Raw genomic sequence first — 22,329 nt, 5'->3', positions numbered from 1 at the left:
GAAGAAAGCAATAGCAACATACTAAACGATCGGGTGCTAAGCTAATGGAATGGGTCATGTCAATCAGATCATTCAACTAATGATGTGATCCTGTTAATCAAATGACAACTCTTTGTCCATGGTTAGGAAACATAACCATCTTTGATTAACAAGCTAGTCTAGTAGAGGCATACTAGTGACACTCTGTTTGTCTATGTATTCACACATGTATCATGTTTCCGGTTTAATACAATTCTAGCATGAATAATAAACTTTTATCATGATATATAAGGAAATAAATAATAACTTTATTATTGCCTCTAGGGCATATTTCCTTCAGTCTCCCACTTGCACTAGAGTCAATAATCTAGATTACACAGTAATGATTCTAACACCCATGGAGCCTTGGTGCTGATCATGTTTTGCTCGTGGAAGAGGCTTAGTCAACGGGTCTGCAACATTCAGATCCGTATGTATCTTGCAAATCTCTATGTCTCGCACCTGGACTAAATCCCGAATGGAATTGAAGCGTCTCTTGATGTTCTTGGTTCTCTTGTGAAATCTGGATTCCTTCGCCAAGGCAATTGCACCAGTATTGTCACAAAAGATTTTCATTGGACCCGATGCACTAGGTACGACACCTAGATCGGATATGAACTCCTTCATCCAGACTCCTTCATTTGCTGCTTCTGAAGCAGCTATGTATTCCGCTTCACACGTAGATCCCGCCACGACGCTTTGTTTAGAACTACACCAACTGACAGCTCCACTGTTTAATGTAAACACGTATCCGGTTTGCGATTTAGAATCGTCCGGATTAGTGTCAAAGCTTGCATCAACGTAACCGTTTACGATGAGCTCTTTGTCACCTCCATATACGAGAAACAAATCCTTAGTCCTTTTCAGGTACTTCAGGATGTTCTTGACCGCTGTCCAGTGATCCACTCCTGGATCACTTTGGTACCTCCCTGCTAGACTTATAGCAAGGCACACATCAGGTCTGGTACACAGCATTGCATACATGATAGAGCCTATGGCTGAAGCATAGGGAACATCTTTCATTTTCTCTCTATCTTCTGCAGTGGTCGGGCATTGAGTCTGACTCAACTTCACACCTTGTAACACAGGCAAGAACCCTTTCTTTGCTTGATCCATTTTGAACTTCTTCAAAATCTTGTCAAGGTATGTGCTTTGTGAAAGTCCAATTAAACGTCTTGATCTATCTCTATAGATCTTTATGCCTAATATGTAAGCAGCTTCACCGAGGTCTTTCATTGAAAAACTCTTATTCAAGTATCCCTTTATGCTATCCAGAAATTCTATATCATTTACGATCAGTAATATGTCATCCACATATAATATCAGAAATGCTACAGAGCTCCCACTCACTTTCTTGTAAATACAGGCTTCTCCAAAAGTCTGTATAAAACCAAATGCTTTGATCACACTATCAAAGCGTTTATTCCAACTCCGAGAGGCTTGCACCAGTCCATAAATGGATCGCTGGAGCTTGCACACTTTGTTAGCTCCCTTTGGATCGACAAAACCATCCGGTTGCATCATATACAACTCTTCTTCCAGAGATCCATTCAGGAATGCAGTTTTGACATCCATCTGCCAAATTTCATAATCATAAAATGCGGCAATTGCTAACATGATTCGGACAGACTTAAGCATCGCTACAGGTGAGAAGGTCTCATCATAGTCAATCCCTTGAACTTGTCGAAACCCTTTTGCGACAAGTCGAGCTTTGTAGACAGTAATATTACCGTCGGCGTCAGTCTTCTTCTTGAAGATCCATTTATTCTCAATTGCTTGCCGATCATTGGGCAAGTCAACCAAAGTCCATACTTTGTTCTCATACATGGATCCCATCTCAGATTTCATGGCTTCAAGCCATTTTGCGGAATCTGGGATCACCATCGCTTCTTCATAGTTCGTAGGTTCATCATGATCTAGTAGCATGACTTCCAGAACAGGATTACCGTACCACTCTGGTGCGGATCTCACTCTGGTTGATCTACGAGGTTTAGTAGTATCTTGTTCTGAAGTTTCATGATCATTATCATTAGCTTCCTCACTAATTGGTGTAGGTGTCACAGAAACAGTTTTCTGTGATGCACTACTTTCCAATAAGGGAGCAGGTACAGTTACCTCGTCAAGTTCTACTTTCCTCCCACTCACTTCTTTCGAGAGAAACTCCTTCTCCAGAAAGTTTCCGAACTTAGCAACAAAAGTCTTGCCTTCGGATCTATGATAGAAGGTGTATCCAATAGTCTCCTTTGGATATCCTATGAAGACACATTTCTCCGATTTGGGTTCGAGCTTATCAGGTTGAAGCTTTTTCACATAAGCATCGCAGCCCCAAACTTTCAGAAACGACAACTTTGGTTTCTTGCCAAACCATAGTTCATAAGGCGTCGTCTCAACGGATTTTGATGGTGCCCTATTTAACGTGAATGCGGCCATCTCCAAAGCATAACCCCAAAACGATAGCGGTAAATCAGTAAGATACATCATAGATCGCACCATATCTAGTAAAGTATGATTACGATGTTCGGACACACCATTACGCTGTGGTGTTCCGGGTGGCATGAGTTGCGAAACTATTCTGCATTGTTTCAAATGTACACCAAACTCGTAACTCAAATATTCTCCTCCATGATCAGATCGTAGAAACTTTATTTTCTTGTTACGATGATTTTCAACTTCACTCTGAAATTCTTTGAACTTTTCCAATGTCTCAGACTTATGTTTCATTAAGTAGATATACCCATATCTGCTTAAGTCATCTGTGAAGGTGAGAAAATAACGATATCCGCCACGAGCCTCAATATTCATCGGACCACATACATCTGTATGTATGATTTCCAACAAATTTGTTGCTCTCTCCATAGTACCGGAGAACGGCGTTTTAGTCATCTTGCCCATGAGGCACGGTTCGCAAGTACCAAGTGATTCATAATCAAGTGGTTCCAAAAGTCCATCAGTATGGAGTTTCTTCATGCGCTTTACACCGATATGACCTAAACGGCAGTGCCACAAATAAGTTGCACTATCATTATCAACTCTGCATCTTTTGGCTTCAACATTATGAATATGTGTGTTACTACTATCGAGATTCAATAAGAATAGACCACTCTTCAAGGGTGCATGACCATAAAAGATATTACTCATATAAATAGAACAACCATTATTCTCTGATTTAAATGAATAACCGTCTCGCATCAAACAAGATCCAGATATAATGTTCATGCTTAACGCTGGCACCAAATAACAATTATTTAGGTCTAATATTAATCCCGAAGGTAGATGTAGAGGTAGCGTGCCGACTGCGATCACATCGACTTTGGAACCGTTTCCCACGCGCATCGTCACCTCATCCTTAGACAATCTTCGCTTAATCCGTAGTCCCTGTTTCGAGTTGCAAATATTAGCAACAGAACCAGTATCAAATACCCAGGTGCTACTGCGAGCATTAGTAAGGTACACATCAATAACATGTATATCACATATACCTTTGTTCACCTTGCCATCCTTCTTATCCGCCAAATACTTGGGGCAGTTCCGCTTCCAGTGACCAGTCTGCTTGTAGTAGAAGCACTCAGTTTCAGGCTTAGGTCCAGACTAGGGTTTCTTCTCTTGAGCAGCAACTTGCTTGCTGTTCTTCTTGAAGTTCCCCTTCTTCTTCCCTTTGTCCTTTTTCTTGAAACTAGTGGTCTTGTTGACCATCAACACTTGATGCTCCTTTTTGATTTCTACCTCCGCAGCTTTCAGCATTGCGAAGAGCTCGGGAATAGTCTTATTCATCCCTTGCATATTGTAGTTCATCATGAAGCTCTTGTAGCTTGGTGGCAGTGATTGGAGAATTCTGTCAATGATGCAATCATCTGGAAGATTAACTCCCATTTGAATCAAGTGACTATTATACCCAGACATTTTGAGTATATGCTCACTGACAGAACTGTTCTCCTCCATCTTGCAGCTATAGAACTTATTGGAGACTTCATATCTCTCAATCCGGGCATTTGCTTGAAATATTAACTTCAACTCCTGGAACATCTCATATGCTCCATGACGTTCAAAACGTCGTTGAAGTCCCGGTTCTAAGCCGTAAAGCATGGCACACTGAACTATCGAGTAGTCATCAGCTTTGCTCTGCCAGACGTTCACAACATCTGGTGTTGCTCCAGCAGCAGGCCTGGCACCCAGCGGTGCTTCTAGGACGTAATTCTTCTGTGCAGCAATGAGGATAATCCTCAAGTTACGGACCCAGTCTGTGTAATTGCTACCATCATCTTTCAACTTTGCTTTCTCAAGGAACGCATTAAAATTCAACGGAACAACAGCACGGGCCATTTATCTACAATCATACATAAACAAGCAAGATACTATCAGGTACTAAGTTCATGATAAATTTAGGTTCAGTTAATCATATTACTTAAAGAACTCCCACTTAGATAGACATCCCTCTAATCCTCTAAGTGATTACGTGATCCAAATCAACTAAACCATGTCTGATCATCACGTGAGATGGAGTAGTTTCATTGGTGAACATCACTATGTTGATCATATCTACTACATGATTCATGCTCGACCTTTCGGTCTCCGTGTTCCGAGGCCATATTTGTATATGCTTGGCTCGTCAAGTATAACCTGAGTATTCCGCGTGTGCAACTGTTTTGCACCCGTTGTATTTGAACGTAGAGCCTATCACACCCGATCATCACGTGGTGTCTCAGCACGAAGAACTTTCGCAACGGCGCATACTCAGGGAGAACACTTCTTGATAATTTAGTGAGAGATCATCTTATAATGCTACCGTCAATCAAAGCAAGATAAGATGCATAAAAGATAAACATCACATGCAATCAATATAAGTGATATGATATGGCCATCATCATCTTGTGCTTGTGATCTCCATCTCCGAAGCACCGTCATGATCACCATCGTCACCGGCGCGACACCTTGATCTCCATCGTAGCATCATTGTCGTCTCGCCAATCTTATGCTTCCACGACTATCACTACCGCTTAGTGATAAAGTAAAGCATTACAGCGCGATTGCATTGCATACAATAAAGCGACAACCATATGGCTCCTGCCAGTTGCCGATAACTCGGTTACAAAACATGATCATCTCATACAATAAAATTTAGCATCATGTCTTGACCATATCACATCACAACATGCCCTGCAAAAACAAGTTAGACGTCCTCTACTTTGTTGTTGCAAGTTTTACGTGGCTGCTACGGGCTTAAGCAAGAACCAATCTTACCTACGCATCAAAACCACAACGATAGTTTGTCAAGTTGGTGCTGTTTTAACCTTCGCAAGGACCGGGCGTAGCCACACTCGGTTCAACTAAAGTTGGAGAAACTGTCACCCGCAAGCCACCTATGTGCAAAGCACGTCGGGAGAACCGGTCTCGCGTAAGCGTACACGTAATGTCGGTCCGGGCCGCTTCGTCCAACAATACCGCTGAACCAAAGTATGACATGCTGATAAGCAGTATGATTTATATCGCCCAGAACTCACTTGTGTTCTACTCGTGCATATAACATCAACATATAAAACCTAGGCTCTGATACCACTATTGGGTTTCGTAGTAATTTCAAAAAAAATCCTACGCTCACGCAAGATCATGGTGATGCATAGCAACGAGAGGGGGAGAGTGTGATCTACGTACCCTTGTAGATCGACAACGGAAGCGTTTGGTTGATGTAGTCGTACGTCTCCACGGCCCGACCGATCAAGCACCGAAACTACGGCACCTCCGAGTTCTAGCACACGTTCAGCTCGATGACGATCCCCGGACTCCGATCCAGCAAAGTGTCGGGGAAGAGTTCCGTCAGCACGATGGCGTGGTGACGATCTTGATGTACTACTGTCGCAGGGCTTCGCCTAAGCACCGCTACAATATTATCGAGGACTATAGTGGAAGGGGGCACCGCACACGGCTAAGAATATGATCACGTGGATCAACTTGTGTCTCTAGGGGGTGCCCCTGCCTCCGTATATAAAGGTTCAAGGGAGGGGGGCCGGCCGGCCAGGAGAGGCGAGGATGTGGAGTCCTACTAGGACTCCAAGTCCTAGTAGGAGTCCACCAAGAGGGGAGGAAGGGAGAAGGAAGTAGAGGAGAAGGAAAGGTGGTCGGCCCCCTTTTCCCTAGTCCAATTCAGACTAGAGGGGAGGGGGGGCGCAGCAGCCCCTTGGCCGTTTTTCCTCTTCCCACTAAAGCCCATCAAGGCCCATTGCTTCTCCCGTAACTACTCGGTACTCCGAAAAATACCCGAATCACTCGGAACCTTTCTGATGTCCGAATATAGTCGTCCAATATATCGATCTTTACGTCTCGACCATTTCGAGACTCCTCGTCATGTCCCCGATCTCATCCGGGACTCCGAACTCCTTCGGTACATCAAAACTCATAAACTCATAATATAACTGTCATCGAAACCTTAAGCGTGCGGACCCTACGGGTTCGAGAACAATGTAGACATGACCGAGACACGTCTCCGGTCAATAACCAATAGCGGGACCTGGATGCCCATATTGGCTCCTACATATTCTACGAAGATCTTTATCGGTCAGACCGCATAACAACATACATTGTTCCCTTTGCCATCGGTATGTTACTTGCCCGAGATTCGATCGTCGGTATCCAATACCTAGTTCAATCTCGTTACCGGCAAGTCTCTTTACTCGTTCTGTAATACATCATCCCGCAACTAACTCATTAGTTGCAATGCTTGCAAGGCTTAAGTGATGTGCATTACCGAGAGGGCCCAGAGATACCTCTTCGACAATCGGAGTGACAAATCCTAATCTCGAAATACGCCAACCCAACATGTACCTTTGGAGACACCTGTAGAGCACCTTTATAATCATCCAGTTACGTTGTAACGTTTGGTAGCACACAAAGTGTTCCTCCGGCAAACGGGAGTTGCATAATCTCATAGTCATAGGAACATGTATAAGTCATGAAGAAAGCTATAGCAACATACTAAACGATCGGGTGCTAAGCTAATGGAATGGGTCATGTCAATCAGATCATTCACCTAATGATGTGATCCCGTTAATCAAATGACAACTCATGTCTATGGTTAGGAAACATAACCATCTTTGATCAACGAGCTAGTCAAGTAGAGGCATACTAGTGACACTCTGTTTGTCTATGTATTCACACATGTATTATGTTTCCAGTTAATACAATTCTAGCATGAATAATAAACATTTATCATGAAATAAGGAAATAAATAATAACTTTATTATTGCCTCTAGGGCATATTTCCTTCAGTCTCCCACTTGCACTAGAGTCAATAATCTAGTTCACATCGCCATGTGATTTAACAACAATAGTTCACATCACCATGTGATTAACACCCATAGTCCACATCGATATGTGACCAACACCCAAAGGGTTTACTAGAGTCAGTAATCTAGTTCACATCGCTATGTGATTAACACCCAAAGAGTACTAAGGTGTGATCATGTTTTGCTTGTGAGATAATTTTAGTCACCGGGTCTGTTATATTCAGATCCGTAAGTATTTTGCAAATATTTATGTCAACAATGCTCTGCACCGAGCTACTCTAGCTAATTGCTCCCACTTTCAATATGTATCTAGATTGAGACTTAGATTCATCTAGATTAGTGTCAAAACTTGCATCGACGTAACCCTTTACGACGAACCTTTTGTCACTTCCATAATCGAGAAACATATCCTTATTCCACTAAGGATAATTTTGACCGTTGTCCAGTGATCTACTCCTAGATCACTATTGTACTCCCTTGCCAAACTCAGTGGTAGGGTATACAATAGATCTGGTACACAGCATGGCATACTTTATAGAACCTATGGCCAAGGCATAGGGAATGACTTTCATTCTCATTCTATTTTCTGCCGTGGTCGGGCTTTGAGTCTTACTCAATTTTACACCTTGTAACACAGGCAAGAATTCTTTCTTTGACTGTTCCATTTTGAACTACTTCAAAATCTTGTCAAGGTATGTACTCATTGAAAAAAAACTTATCAAGCGTCTTGATCTATCTCTATAGATCTTGATGCTCAATATGTAAGCAGCTTCACCGAGGTTTTCTTTGAAAAAAAATCCTTTCAAACACTCCCTTACGCTTTGCAGAATAATTCTACATTATTTCCGATCAACAATATGTCATACACATATACTTATCAGAAATGATGTAGTGCTCCCACTCACTTTCTTGTAAATACAGGCTTCACCGCAAGTCTGTATAAAACTATATGCTTTGATCAACTTATGCTTGCACCAGTCCACAGATGGATCGCTGGAGTTTGCACATTTTGTTAGCACCTTTCGGATTGACAAAACCTTCTGGTTGCATCATATACAACTCTTCTTTAATAAATCCATTAAGGAATGCAGTTTTGTTCTATCCATTTGCAGTATTCATAAAATGCGGCAATTGCTAACATGATTCGGACAGACTTAAGCATCGCTACGGGTGAGAAGGTCTCATCGTAGTCAATCCCTTGAACTTGCCGAAAACCTTTTGCGACAAGTCGAGCTTTGTAGACAGTAACATACTATCAGCGTCAGTCTTCTTCTTGAAGATCCATTTATTTTCTATGCTTGCCGATCATCGGGCAAATCCATCAAAGTCCATACTTTGTTCTCATACATGGATCATATCTCAGATTTCATGGCCTCAAACCATTTTGCGGAATCTGGGCTCATCATCGCTTCCTCATAGTTCGCAAGTTCGTCATGGTCTAGTAACATGACTTCCAGAACAGGATTACCATACCACTCTGGTGCGGATCTCACTCTGGTTTACCTACGAGATTCGGTAGTAACTTGATCTGAAGTTTCATGATCATCATCATTAGCTTCCTCACTAATTGGTGTAGGTGTCACAGAAACCGGTTTCTGTGATGTACTAACTTTCCAATAAGGGAGCAGGTACAGTTACCTTATCAAGTTCTACTTTCCTCCCACTCACTTCTTTCGAGAGAAACTCCTTCTCTAGAAAGTTTCCGAATTTAGCAACAAAAGTCTTGCCTTCGGATCTGTGATAGAAGGTGTATCCAATAGTTTCCTTTGGATATCCTATGAAGACACATTTCTTCTCGATTTGGGTTCGAGCTTATCAGGTTGAAACTTTTTCATATAAGCATCGCCCCCAAACTTTAAGAAACGACAGCTTAGGTTTCTTGCCAAACCTGTCATAACGGTGTCGTCTCAACGGATTTAGATGGTGCCCTATTTAACGTGAATGCAGCTGTCTCTAATGCATAACCCCAAAACGATAGTGGTAGATCGGTAAGAGACATCATAGATCGCACCATATCTAATAAAGTACGGTTATGACGTTCGGACACACCATTACATTGTCTGGTGTTCCAGGTGGTGAGTAGTGAAACTATTTCACATTGTTTTTAACTGAAGGCCAAACTCGTAACTCAAATACTCTTCTCTACGATCAGATCGTAGAAACTTTATTTTCTTGTTACGATGATTTTTCACTTCACTCTGAAATTCTTTGAACTTTTCAAATGTTTCAGACTTATGTTTCATCAAGTAGATATACTCATATCTGCTCAAATCATCTGTGAAGATCAGAAAATAATGATACCTGTCGCGAGCCTCAATATTCATCGGACCACATACATCAGTATGTATGATTTCCAACAAATTGTTGCTCGCTCCATTGTTCCGAAGAACGGAGTCTTAGTCATCTTGCCCATGAGGCATGGTTCGCAAGCATCAACTGATTCATAATCAAGTGATTCCAAAAGCCCATCAGCATGGAGTTTCTTCATGCGCTTTACACCAATATGACCTAAACGGCAGTGCCACAAATAAGTTGCACTATCATTATTAACTTTGCATCTTTTGGTTTCAATATTATGAATATGTGTATCACTACGATCGAGATCCAACGAACTATTTTCATTGGGTGTGTAACCATATAAGGTTTTATTCATGTAAACAGAACAACAATTTATTCTCTTACTTAAATGAATAACCGTATTACATAAACATGATCAAATCATATTCATGCTCAACGCAAACACCAAATAACACTTATTTAGGTTCAACACTAATCCGAAAGTATAGGGAGTGTGCGATGATGATCATATCAATCTTGGAACCACTTCCAACACACATCGTCACTTCACCCTTAACTAGTCTCTGTTTATTCTGCAACTCCCGTTTCGAGTTACTAATCTTAGCAACTGAACTAGTATCAAATACTGAGGGGTTGCTATAAACACTAGTAAAGTACACATCAATAACATGTATATCAAATATACTTATGTTCACTTTGCCATCCTTCTTATCTGCCAATCACTTGGGGTAGTTCCGCTTCCAGTGACCAGTCCCTTTGCAGTAGAAACACTTAGTCTCAGGCTTAGGACCAGACTTGGGCTTCTTCACTTGAGCAAGCAACTTGCTTGCTGTTCTTCTTGAAGTTCCCCTTTTTCCCTTTGCCCTTTCTTGAAACTAGTGGTCTTGTCTACCATCAACACTTGATGTTTTTCTCGATTTCTACCTTCGTCAATTTCCGCATTACGAAGAGCTTGGGAATCGTTTCCGTTATCCCTTGTTCATCACGAAGTTCTACTAACTTGGTGATGGTGACTAGAGAATTCTGTCAATCACTATCTTATCTGGAAGATTAACTCCCACTTGATTCAAGCGATTGTAGTACTCAGACAATCTGAGCATATGCTCACTAGTTGAGCGATTCTCCTCCATCTTTTAGCTATAGAACTTGTTGGAGACTTCATATCTCCCAACTCGGGTATTTGCTTGAAATATTAACTTCAACTCCTAGAACATCTCATATGCTCCATGACGTTCAAAACGTCTTTGAAGTCCCGATTCTAAGCCATTAAGCATGGTGCACTAAACTATCAAGTAGTCATCATATTGAGCTAGCCAAACGTTCATAACGTCTGCATCTGCTCCTGCAATAGGTCCGTCACCTAGCGGTGCATCAAGGACATAATTCTTCTGTGCAGCAATGAGGATAAACCTCAGATCACGGATCCAATCCGCATCATTGCTACTAACATCTTTCAACACAATTTTCTCTAGGAACATATCAAAATAAACACAGGGAAGCAACAACGCGAGCTATTGATCTACAACATAATTTGCAAAATACTACCAGGACTAAGTTCATGATAAATTTAAGTTCAATTAATCATATTACTTAAGAACTCCCACTTAGATAGACATCCCTCTAATCCTCTAAGTGATTACGTGATCCAAATCAACTAAACCATGTCCGATCATCACGTGAGATGGAGTAGTTTCAGGTGAACATCACTATGTTGATCATATCTACTATATGATTCACGCTCGACCTTTCGGTCTCCGTGTTCCGATGGCCGCCATATCTGTATATGCTTGGCTCGTCAAGTATAACCTGAGTATTCCGCGTGTGCAACTGTTTTGCACCCGTTGTATTTGAACGTAGAGCCTATCACACCCGATCATCACGTGGTGTCTCAGCGAAGAAACTTTCGCAACGGTGCATACTCAGGGAGAACACTTCTTGATAATTTAGTGAGAGATCATCTTATAATGCTACCGTCAATCAAAGCAATAAGATGCATAAAAGATAAACATCACATGCAATCAATATAAGTGATATGATATGGCCATCATCATCTTGTGCTTGTGATCTCCATCTCCGAAGCACCGTCATGATCACCATCGTCACCGGCGCGACACCTTGATCTCCATCGTAGCATCGTTGTCGTCTCGCCAATCTTATGCTTCCACGACTATCGCTACCTTAGTGATAAAGTAAAGCATTACATCGCGATTGCATTGCATACAATAAAGCGACAACCATATGGCTCCTGCCAGTTGCCGACATACAATAAAGCGACAACCATATGGCTCCTGCCATTTGCCGATAACTCGGTTACAAAACATGATCATCTCATACAATAAAATTTAGCATCATGTGTTGACCATATCACATCACAACATGTCCTGCAAAAACAAGTTAGACGTCCTCTACTTTGTTGTTGCAAGTTTTACGTGGCTGCTACGGGCTTAAGCAAGAACCAATCTTACCTACGCATCAAAACCACAACGATAGTTTGTCAAGTTGGTGCTGTTTTAACCTTCGCAAGGACCGGGCGTAGCCACACTCGGTTCAACTAAAGTTGGAGAAACTGTCACCCGCAAGCCACCTATGTGCAAAGCACGTCGGGAGAACCGGTCTCGCGTAAGCGTACGCGTAATGTCGGTCCGGGCCGCTTCATCCAACAATACCGCCGAACCAAAGTATGAAATGCTGGTAAGCAGTATGACTTATATCGCCCACAACTCACTTGTGTTCTACTCATGCATATAACATTAACATATAAAACCTATGCTTGGATGCCACTGTTGGGTTTCGTAATAATTTCAAAAAAATTCCTACGCACACGCAAGATCATGGTGATGCATAGCAACGAGAGGGGGAGAGTGTGATCTACGTACCCTTGTAGATCGACAACGGAAGCGTTAACTTGGTTGATGTAGTCATACGTCTTCACGGCCCGACCGATCAAGCACCGAAACTACGGCACCTCCGAGTTCTAGCACACGTTCAGATCGATGACGATCCCCGGACTCCGAAGCAAAGTGTCGGGGAAGAGTTCCGTTAGCATGACGGCGTGGTGATGATCTTGATGTACTACTGTTGCAGGGCTTCGCCTAAGCACCGCTACAATATTATCAAGCACTATGGTGGAAGGGGGCACCGCACACGGCTAAGAATATGATCACGTGGATCAACTTGTCTGTCAAGGGGTGCCCTCTGCCCCCGTATATAAAGGATCAAGGGGAGGAGGCCGGCCGGCCCTCTATGGCGCGCCAAGGAGGAGTCCTCCTCCTAGTAGGAGTAGGACTCCTACTAGGAGGGGGAAAGAAGTGGGGAGGGAGAGGGAAAGGGGGGCGCCGCCCCCCCTCTCCTAGTCCAATTCAGACCAAGGGGGGAGGAGGCGCGCGGCCCACCTATGGCTGCCCCTCTCTCTCCACGAAGGCCCATATGGCCCATTACTTCTCCCGGGGGGGTTCCGGTAACCCTCCGGCTCTCCGGTTTTCTCCGAAATCACCCGGAACACTTCCGGTGTCCGAATATAGCCGTCCAATATATCAATCTTTATGTCTCGACCATTTCGAGACTCCTCGTCATGTACGTGATCACATCCGGGACTCCGAACTAACTTCGGTACATCAAAACTCATAAACTCATAATATAACTGTCATCGAAACCTTAAGCGTGCGGACCCTACGGGTTCGAGAACAATGTAGACATGACCGAGATACGTCTCCGGTCAATAATCAATAGCGGAACCTGGATGCTCATATTGGCTCCTACATATTCTACGAAGAGCTTTTATCGGTCAGACCGCATAACAACATACGTTGTTCCCTTTGTCATCGGTATGTTACTTGCCCGAGATTCGATCGTCGGTATCCCATACCTAGTTCAATCTCGTTACCGGCAAGTCTCTTTACTCGTTTCGTAATACATCATCTCACAACTAACTCATTAGCTGCAATGCTTGCAAGGCTTATGTGATGTGTATTACCAAGAGGGCCCAGAGATACCTCTCCGACAATCAGAGTGACAAATCCTAATCTCGAAATACGCCAACCCAACATGTACCTTTGGAGACACCTGTAGAGCACCTTTATAATCACCCATTTACGTTGTGACGTTTGGTAGCACACAAAGTGTTCCTCCGGCAAACGGGAGTTGCATAATCTCATAGTCATAGGAACATGTATAAGTCATGAAGAAAGCAATAGCAACATACTAAACGATCGGGTGCTAAGCTAATGGAATGGGTCATGTCAATCAGATCATTCACCTAATGATGTGATCCCGTTAATCAAATAACAATTCTTTGTTTATGGTTAGGAAACATAACCATCTTTGATTAACGAGCTAGTCAAGTAGAGGCATACTAGTGACACTCTGTTTGTCTATGTATTCACACATGTATTATGTTTCCGGTTAATACAATTCTAGCATGAATAATAAACATTTATCATGAAATAAGGAAATAAATAATAACTTTATTATTGCCTCTAGGGCATATTTCCTTCACTTGAGCCATAGGCCAAAGTGAGGGGTAACCCGGAGGAAGGCCTCACACAAGATAATAAATGTCGTGATATGAAGAAAGGAGTCCGGAGCTAGATCCTGAAAATCTAGCCCGTAGTAAAACATCAAACCCCTGACGAAAGGATCCAGGGCAAGGCCTAGGCCTCGGAGGAAGTGGGAAATGAACACGACGTTTTTGTTAGATTCGGGGGTGGGGACAGCCTGCCCTCAGGGAGGCAGCCGATGCAAAATCTCGGCGGTCAGATATCTGGCCTCCCTCAACTTCTTGATGTCTTCTTCCGTGACGGTGGAAGGCATCCATCGGCCTTGAAGGCTAGATACGGACACGACTGAAGGTTCGGGGCACCTAACCTAAGCTTCGGGCGTTTGAGCTTGAGGTGGGGGAAGGATTTGATTGAGCACAGGAGGGAAAAATAAAAGCCTTGTCCCCTTTATAAAGAGGGTGAATGTCAAGCATCCTCTCCGTGTACGTTTGGACTTGCCTACAATCTAGGAGTCCTAGAAGCGGTTGGGTTACCCACGCCCGTATTGATGAGAATCCCGGAATAAGGGGGATACGATCTCTGCTTTAACAAGACGTGCCAAGGAAACCGCCTCGCATAACACGCTGAGATGGGACAGTAAAACGGTTCGAATAAAAGCTTGACCGTGGTGTGATGTCACACTACGGATTACATCAGCAGATTAGATTTGTGTAAATATTATTCTCTCTATGGCAATATGTGGAAACTTATTTTTCAGAGCCGAACACTATCTTTGTGTTCAAAATCTTCTATGAAGTACTTGGAGGAGGAACCCGCCTTGCAATGCCGAAGACAATATGCGCGCCGGACTCGTCGTCATTGAAGCCTGGTTCAGGGGCTACTAAGGGAGTCCTGGATTAGGGGGTGTCTGGATGGCTGGACTATACCTTCAGCCGGACTCCTGGACTATGAAGATACAAGATTGAAGACTCCATCCCTCGTCCAGAAGGGACTTTCCTTGGCGTGGAAGGCAAGCTTGGTGATACGGATATGCAGATCTCCTACCATTGTAACCGACTCTATGTAACCCTAACCCTACCCGGTGTCTATATAAACCGGAGGGTTTTAGTCCGTAGGACAACATACACATCAACAATCATACCATAGGCTAGCTTCTAGGGTTTATCCTCCTCGATCTCGTGGTAGATCTACTCTTGTACTACCCATATCTTCAATATTAATCAAGCAGGACGTAGGGTTTTACCTCCATCGAGAGGGCCCGAACCTGGGTAAAACTTCGTGTCCCTAGTCTCCTGTTACCATCCGGCCTAGACGCACAGTTCGGGACCCCCTACCCGAGATCCGCCGGTTTTGACACCGACACTGGGCGAAGCCTGCGTCGTGGCGGCAGCGGCGGGGTCTTCCTCCCGTGGCGTGGCTCTCCTCTCCCGCGGGGCCCCGCGGCTGGCGGCCCGCCTGCGCCTCAGATCCCTGGCGGCGGCCATGGCTGGTAGCACGCGGCGCTGCTTGGCGGCGGGCGGCGCCGGCGTGGTCAGGTGGGCCACTTCCCTGGCTATGTGGATGGCGGGGAGGTGGTGGGCTTCGGCTGCGGCGGCGGTTCCTCGCTGGATGTTGGTGGCCATGGTGATGTTCGTCCTCGACCCTGATCTACTCCGATCTGCAGCGGATCCGGCCCTTGGTGGCTTCGGTCACCGTTCTTGGGTGCTGGCCTTGCAGATCCGGTGGCTGGAAGGGTTCTGGGGGAATCTCTTGGCCGGCGTGGCGGCCACTCCGATGGCAGTGCCTTTGGGTGTTGCTTCCCTCGTTGGAGGCTTCGGAGAGGATCTCCTTCCTTCCACCCCGCCCAGGAGCTCAGGTGAAAACCTCAGACCCCCCTGTTCCAAGCGACGATGACACCATGGTGGCGTGCTCCTTCCTGAAGGCGTTGCTCGGGGGCTGCTCAAGCGGCGGTGGAAGTGGCGGCGTTTCGGTGTCGACACATGCATTCTGGTCAGCTTCATCTTGGAGGCTGCGGCGACGTAGGCAACGCTCGTCTGGTGGAGCTACTGCCGATGGTCGAGGCATCGTTGGCAGTCTGCGCCATCAGGTTCGGGGTGCTCGGGGGAAACCCCAGATCTGGGTCTTCCGGATCAGATCATGATGGCATTCTATCACTTTCCCTTCTGGGGGCATCGTCTTGGAGCAAGTGCTGGCTGGAGGGATGGTGGAGCGATGTTTCATCCCAAACTTTGATGGCGGCGGAGATCGATGGCATGGCGCTGTGAAGACTCGGCGTCCGATGTGTGGAGATGGGCTCGCGCAGGAGGAGGTTGCTGTCTGGCGTCATGGTGACGTCGATGGCAGAGTGGACAGACAAGGTAGAAGCCTCAATATGATCTGAAGACCTGTGGAAGATGGCGGCGACGACACACGAGTGCGTCTGACCGGATTGTGCCCCAGACCCGGTATGTGGCTCGGCTGGGGATTTCGAATGAGTTTCGGCTTCCGGCTTTTGATGTTAGGCTTAGGTGAGTGGTTTGGGTAGTGGCCCAGCTAGCACCCCTTCATCATTTTGGATAGGACTAGCGGCATATGTTGCCAATATGGTGGATTCAGGCACATTGTTGTAATACTTTGTAAGGTCCTCGAGAATAATCAATAAAGTGGCCGTATGCATCTTCCAGATGCAGAGGCCGGGGGTCATCCTCCTTTTCTAAAAAAATAATATGAAATCAATATTAGTAGATGTGTCATGATTTAACTTTTTATATTATATAATTTTAGCATGGCAGATGTTGATACTTTTTCATATAAATATGATCAAACTTTATGACCTTTGACTCCAGACAATTTTTATATGCAAAGTAAAAAGGATCAAAGGAAGTATCTAACTTACTTCAATCTATACCTGGCCATGGGATACCCGGCCCGACCCGAAAAAGCCCGACCCGACCCAACCTGGTCTTGCCCACAGGCCGGGCCTATGATTTGAGGCCGAAGGTCAGGTTGGGTTGGGCTTGGGCCTGCCATATTTGCGAATTATACTGAAGAGGCCCGGTCCGATGCCCGATAGGTTTTTTCGTTGATGGGTCGGGCTTGGGCCTGGATTCTAAGCCCGATGGCTGGGCCATGCCCGGGCCTAGGTTTTTTGCGTTAGGATTTGTTAGGTCCGGCCCGGCCCGACCCGGCCCGATAGATGGTCAGGTATACTTCAATCACCTCCTTTCCTAATCCCCACTAATCTCTCCTCTCCCCCCATATTAGAGTATGCCCCGCTCTATCCAATCAAATAAGGCCACATCACCCCTTATGTAAACTATAAATTTCTTCCACGAAAGAAGAATATAAAAGTAGAACCTACAGAGAGTTAGAGATGGAGAAGACAGTGAAAGTAACCGTTCCTACAAGACAAAGGCTAAGGCAATCGCCGAACCTTAGTTGCCTCCTGCCACCGCACCCTCTTGGTTCCACCAGGGAACGCTGCCGGGCTAAGTCCGCACGACGCCGTCGGGTGGGGAAGGCCGGTCAAGGGGCGGCTTACTGGGAAGTTTTGGAAGATTTGGATGCTTGCTGCACTCAGAGAAGAATACAAGGGCTCGAGTCTCCGCACGCGCTGCTTGATGGTGACGTTGGTGAATCCTGCAGCCCAGCCTGGCTAAGCCACACCCAGGGCCGGCCTTATGTTTCGGAAGGCTCTTGGGCGAACTCGACGAGATGGGCCCTTAAGTCCTAAGACCATATACACGTTTGTGTGCGATACATATACAAATGTATATATAACTTAATTTTTCAAATATTAAGATTAAATTTTCAACCGCACATCTTTAGTTTAATATTTGTCTATAATATTTGCTGGACAATGACATATTACGGCAGAAAGACTAAAAGATAGCAAAATGAGAACAAACATGACATGATTACCTCAAATAAGAACCAAATTCGACTAACTCCGTCGACAACAATAATACTCTAGTGCTTAGAAGAAAAAAAGTCTATACATCAGAACCTTGGGCATGCACACACAAATTTATACATCGAAACCCTAGGCACATGTACACAGAAGTTTACGATAGTTCAAATACATACTAGTGTATTGAATTAGAAATTTATACATCAGAAACTTGAAGCTTTGTGTGTATTGAAAGTGGGGGATGGATCATAGATGAATCCATACTTATGTTTTGTTGAAAGACAGACGAACTCGCTGACGTTGAGTCATTGTCGCGCGGGATGGCATGATGCCGCCAGATGCCGGATGGCTGGGTCGCTGGCACAGCCGCACGGTGCAATAGGAGGATGCCTGTCGCGCGTAGCGATGATTAGAGCATCTCCAGCCGCACCCCCAACAGCCCCCCAAGGGCGATTTTTTTCATGCCAGCGCCGAAAAAAAACCCCAGTCGTGGCCTCAAGATGCCGAAATCCGCCAGCTTGGCCCTTTTTTGGGCCCGGCAATCCCAGGCCGAACCCAGCGCACTGGGGACGCTTGGGGGCTCCAGCGGAAGGGAAACCCACGTCTGGGCCACCGCTGTCAGGCGAAAACGCATCTTGCACATCCATATTCGCCCCCTCCCCCCCCGGCGTGCGCATGCCCTCCCGCTGCCTTGCCGATCTCGGAGCTAGATAGGCCATTCCCCCACCGAAAAAGAGAAAGGGTTCAATCGCGGCATCCTCCACCCCGTTCCTGGGCGAGCTTTCCGGTGCTCCAGCCGCGCGGGGCGGGATACCGGTGGCTGTGCGCCTACCACACCCGCCAGGTGTTTGGTGATTTGTCTGCTCGGTGATGGACTCGGACGATGAGGAGGCGCTCGCGGCGCTGCTGGAGGAGGAAGCCGATGCAAACGTCCAAGACGAAGAGCATCTCATGGTCGTCGCCGCCCTGGCCAGCTTGCTCGCGAGCAATGCAAAGCCGCGGCGAGGTGGCTCGGTGTCGGGCCGACTGAAGGCAAAGCAGAGGCATCGACTCGAAGGCTATTGCTTGCTCTACTCCGACTACTTCGCCGATGCTTCACAGCACGGCGACAAAGTATTTCGGCGCCGTTATCAGATGAGTCGAAAGCTCTTCCTCAGGATTGTGAATTCCATCCGGGAGTTCGACAGCTACTTCAAGTGCAAGAAGGATTGCATCGGCACACTTGGATTCACCTCACTCCAGAAGTGCACGTCAGCTATGAGGATGCTTGCATACGGAGCTCCCGGTGATTCAAAGGAAGACTATGGGCGCATGGCTGAGTTCACGACCATTGAGTGTTTCTAAAAGTTCTGCAGGGCAGTGGTGACAGTGTTTGAACCACAATACTTGCGATCACCCAATGCTGAAGACACTGCTTGCATCATAGCACATAATGCAGCAAGAGGATTTCCTGGGATGCTTGGAAGCATCGACTGCATGCAATGAAAATGGAAAAACTGTCCATTTGCTTAGCAGGGGATGTACAAAGGCGCCAAAGGCGGTTGTAGTGTGGTACTTGAGGAAGTGGCCACACACGACCTCTGGATTTGGCATTCCTTCTTTGGTATGCCAGGAACTCACAATGACATCAACATACTGTAGTGCTCCCCTGTCTTTGCCAAGCTTGTTGAAGGTCATTCTCCTCCGGTGAATTTCAGGGTCAATGGGCGGCACTACAACAAGGGATACTACCTAGCAGATGGCATCTATCTGAGATGGTCCACATTTGTGAAGACTCTCAAACCCTGTGCCAGGAGGCAAGAACTCCCACTTTGCGAAGGTTTGGAGGCTTGTAGGAAGGATGTCGAGCGGGCATTTGGTGTGCTCCAATCTTGATTTGCTGTTGTCTGGTACCCCGCTCGGATCTGGTCAAAATATCAAATGTGGGAGATCATGACTTGCTGTGTCATGTTGCACAACATGATCATTGAGAGCGAGCAGGAAGAGCCAGTGTTTGACACTAAACCATACTACAGGCAGGGTCCTCTTACCCAAGTTGAACACCACCTACCGGCAACCTGGACTGCCTTCCTCAGTATGCGTCAAGAGATCCGAGACCCACTGGTGCATCACAACTGCAGCAAGATCTGGTGGAGCACCTATGGAGGCTCAAGGGCAACGCCTAGCTCGGCGTGGGAACAAATATGAGTTTTTATTTGTTGAACTATTTGTTGAACTATGTGATTTGTATTGAACTATTTGATTTCTATTGATTTTCTGTGATGAATTATGTGATAAAAATAGCTTCTGTTTAATTTGCGACGAAGCACGGCGAATATGGGCCAATTTGTGTCGATAGCGGGCCAATTTGCGCCGAAAGTGGGCTGAAAAGTGAGCAAATTTGGACCAAAAGTGGGCCGAAAGTTGCGCCTGGGGGCGACTGCTACCTCTTGAGCTTGCGTTGGTTTTTCCCTTGAAGAGGAAAGGGTGATGCAGGAAAGTAGAGTAAGTATTTCCCTTAGTTTTGAGAACCAAGGTATCAATCCAGTAGGAGACAATGCACAAGCCACCGAATACCTGCACAAACAAACACTAACTTGCACCCAACACGATAAAGGGGTTGTCAATCCCTTCACGGTTATTTGCAAAGTGAGATATGATATAGATGGATAAATGGTAACATAATATTTTTGGTATTTTCGGTTTATGGAATGAAAAGTAAAAGATTGCAAAGAAAGTAAATAGGAAACTAAAATTGTAGATCAGAAACTTATAAGATGGAAAGTAGACCTGGGGGCCATAGGTTTCACTAGAGGCTTCTCTCAAGATAGAAAATATTACACTGGGCGAACAAATTACTGCCGGGCAATTGATAGAAAAGCGCAAAGTTATGACGATATCTAAGGCAATGATCATGAATATAGGCATCATGTCCGTGTCAAGTAGACCAAAACGATTCTGCATCTACTACTATTACTCCACACATCGACCGCTATCCAGCATGCATCTAGAGTATTAAGTTCATAAAGAACGGAGTAACGCATTAAGAAAGATGACTCGATGTAGAGGAATTAACTCAAGCAGTATGATGAAAACCCCATCTTTTTATCCTCAATGGCAATAATACAATACGTGTCGGTTCCCCTTCTGTCACTAGGATCGAGCACCGCAAGATTGAACCCAAAGCTAATCACTTCTCCCATTGCAAGAAAAAACAATGTAGTTGGCCAAACCAAATTGATAGTTTGAAGAGACTTGCAAAGATATCAAATCATGCATATAAGAATTCAAAGAAGATTCAAATAATATTCATAGATAAGCTGATCATAGATCCAAAATTCATCGGATCTCGGCAAACACATCGCAAAAGAGTATTACATCGAATAGATCTCCAAGAACATCGAGGAAAACATGGTATTGAGAATCAAAGAGAAAGAAGGAGCCATCTAGCTACTAGCTATGGACACGTAGGTCTGTGGTAAACTACTCATGCTTCATCGGAAAGGCAATGGTGTTGATGTAGAAGCCCTCCGTGATCGAATCCCCCTCGTACAGGACGCCAGAAAAGGGCCCTAGATGGGATCTCACGGGTAAAAAAGGTTGCGGCGGTGAAAAGTGGTTTCATGGCTTCCCTAGTAGGTTTTGGGATATTTGAGAATATATGGGCAGAAGAAATAGGTCGGTGGAGTCACGAGGGGCCCACAAGGGTGGGGGCTGATACGTCTCCAACGTATCTATAATATTTGATTGTTCCATGCTATTATATTATCCATCCAGGATGTTTTATATGCATTTATATGGTATTTTATATGATTTTGGGGACTAACCTATTAACCTAGAGCCCAGTGCCAGTTTCTGTTTATTCCTTGTTTTTGAGTATCGCAGAAAAGGAAAACCAAACAGAGTCCAATTGACCTGAAATTTCACAGAGATCATTTTTGGACCAGAAGAAGCCCACGGAGTACTGGAGATGGGCCAGAAGAGTCCCGAGGCCACCACGAGGGTGGGGGCGCGCCCTACCCCCCTGGGCGCACCCCCTACCTCGTGGCCACCTCGGGGACCCCCTGATTTGTTCCCGACTCCAACACCTCTTATATAACCCCAAACTTCCAGAAAGAAACATAGATCGGGAGTTCTGCTGCCGCAAGCCTCTGTAACCACCGTAAACCAATCTAGACCCGTTCCTACACCCTTTCGGAGGGGGGAATCCCCTGCGGTGGCCATCTTCATCATCCCGGTGCTCTCCATGATGAGGAGGGAGTAGTTCACCCTCGGGGCTGAGGGTATGTACCAGTAGCTTTGTGTTTCATCTCTCTCTCTCTCTCATGTTTTTGATTCAGCACGGTCTTGATGTATCGTGAGCTTTGCTATT

General features: G+C 45.3%; 1 protein-coding gene across 1 annotated transcript in view; it reads right to left on the bottom strand.

Annotated features, from left to right (window-relative positions):
* LOC125518639 overlaps positions 1–15,711 on the bottom strand; it is an 18,968-nt gene extending 3,257 nt beyond the window's left edge. Inside the window, exon 1 of the mRNA XM_048683464.1 lies at positions 15,447–15,711. Within this exon, the coding sequence (XP_048539421.1) occupies positions 15,447–15,711 (265 nt within the window). The remainder of the gene's footprint in view (positions 1–15,446) is intronic.
* Positions 15,712–22,329: the final 6,618 nt, after the last annotated feature.

This window comes from Triticum urartu, chromosome 7, assembly GCF_003073215.2.
Source record: "Triticum urartu cultivar G1812 chromosome 7, Tu2.1, whole genome shotgun sequence".
NCBI classification, from domain to species: domain Eukaryota; kingdom Viridiplantae; phylum Streptophyta; class Magnoliopsida; order Poales; family Poaceae; genus Triticum; species Triticum urartu.
This window is presented reverse-complemented; position numbering and strand designations above follow the sequence as displayed.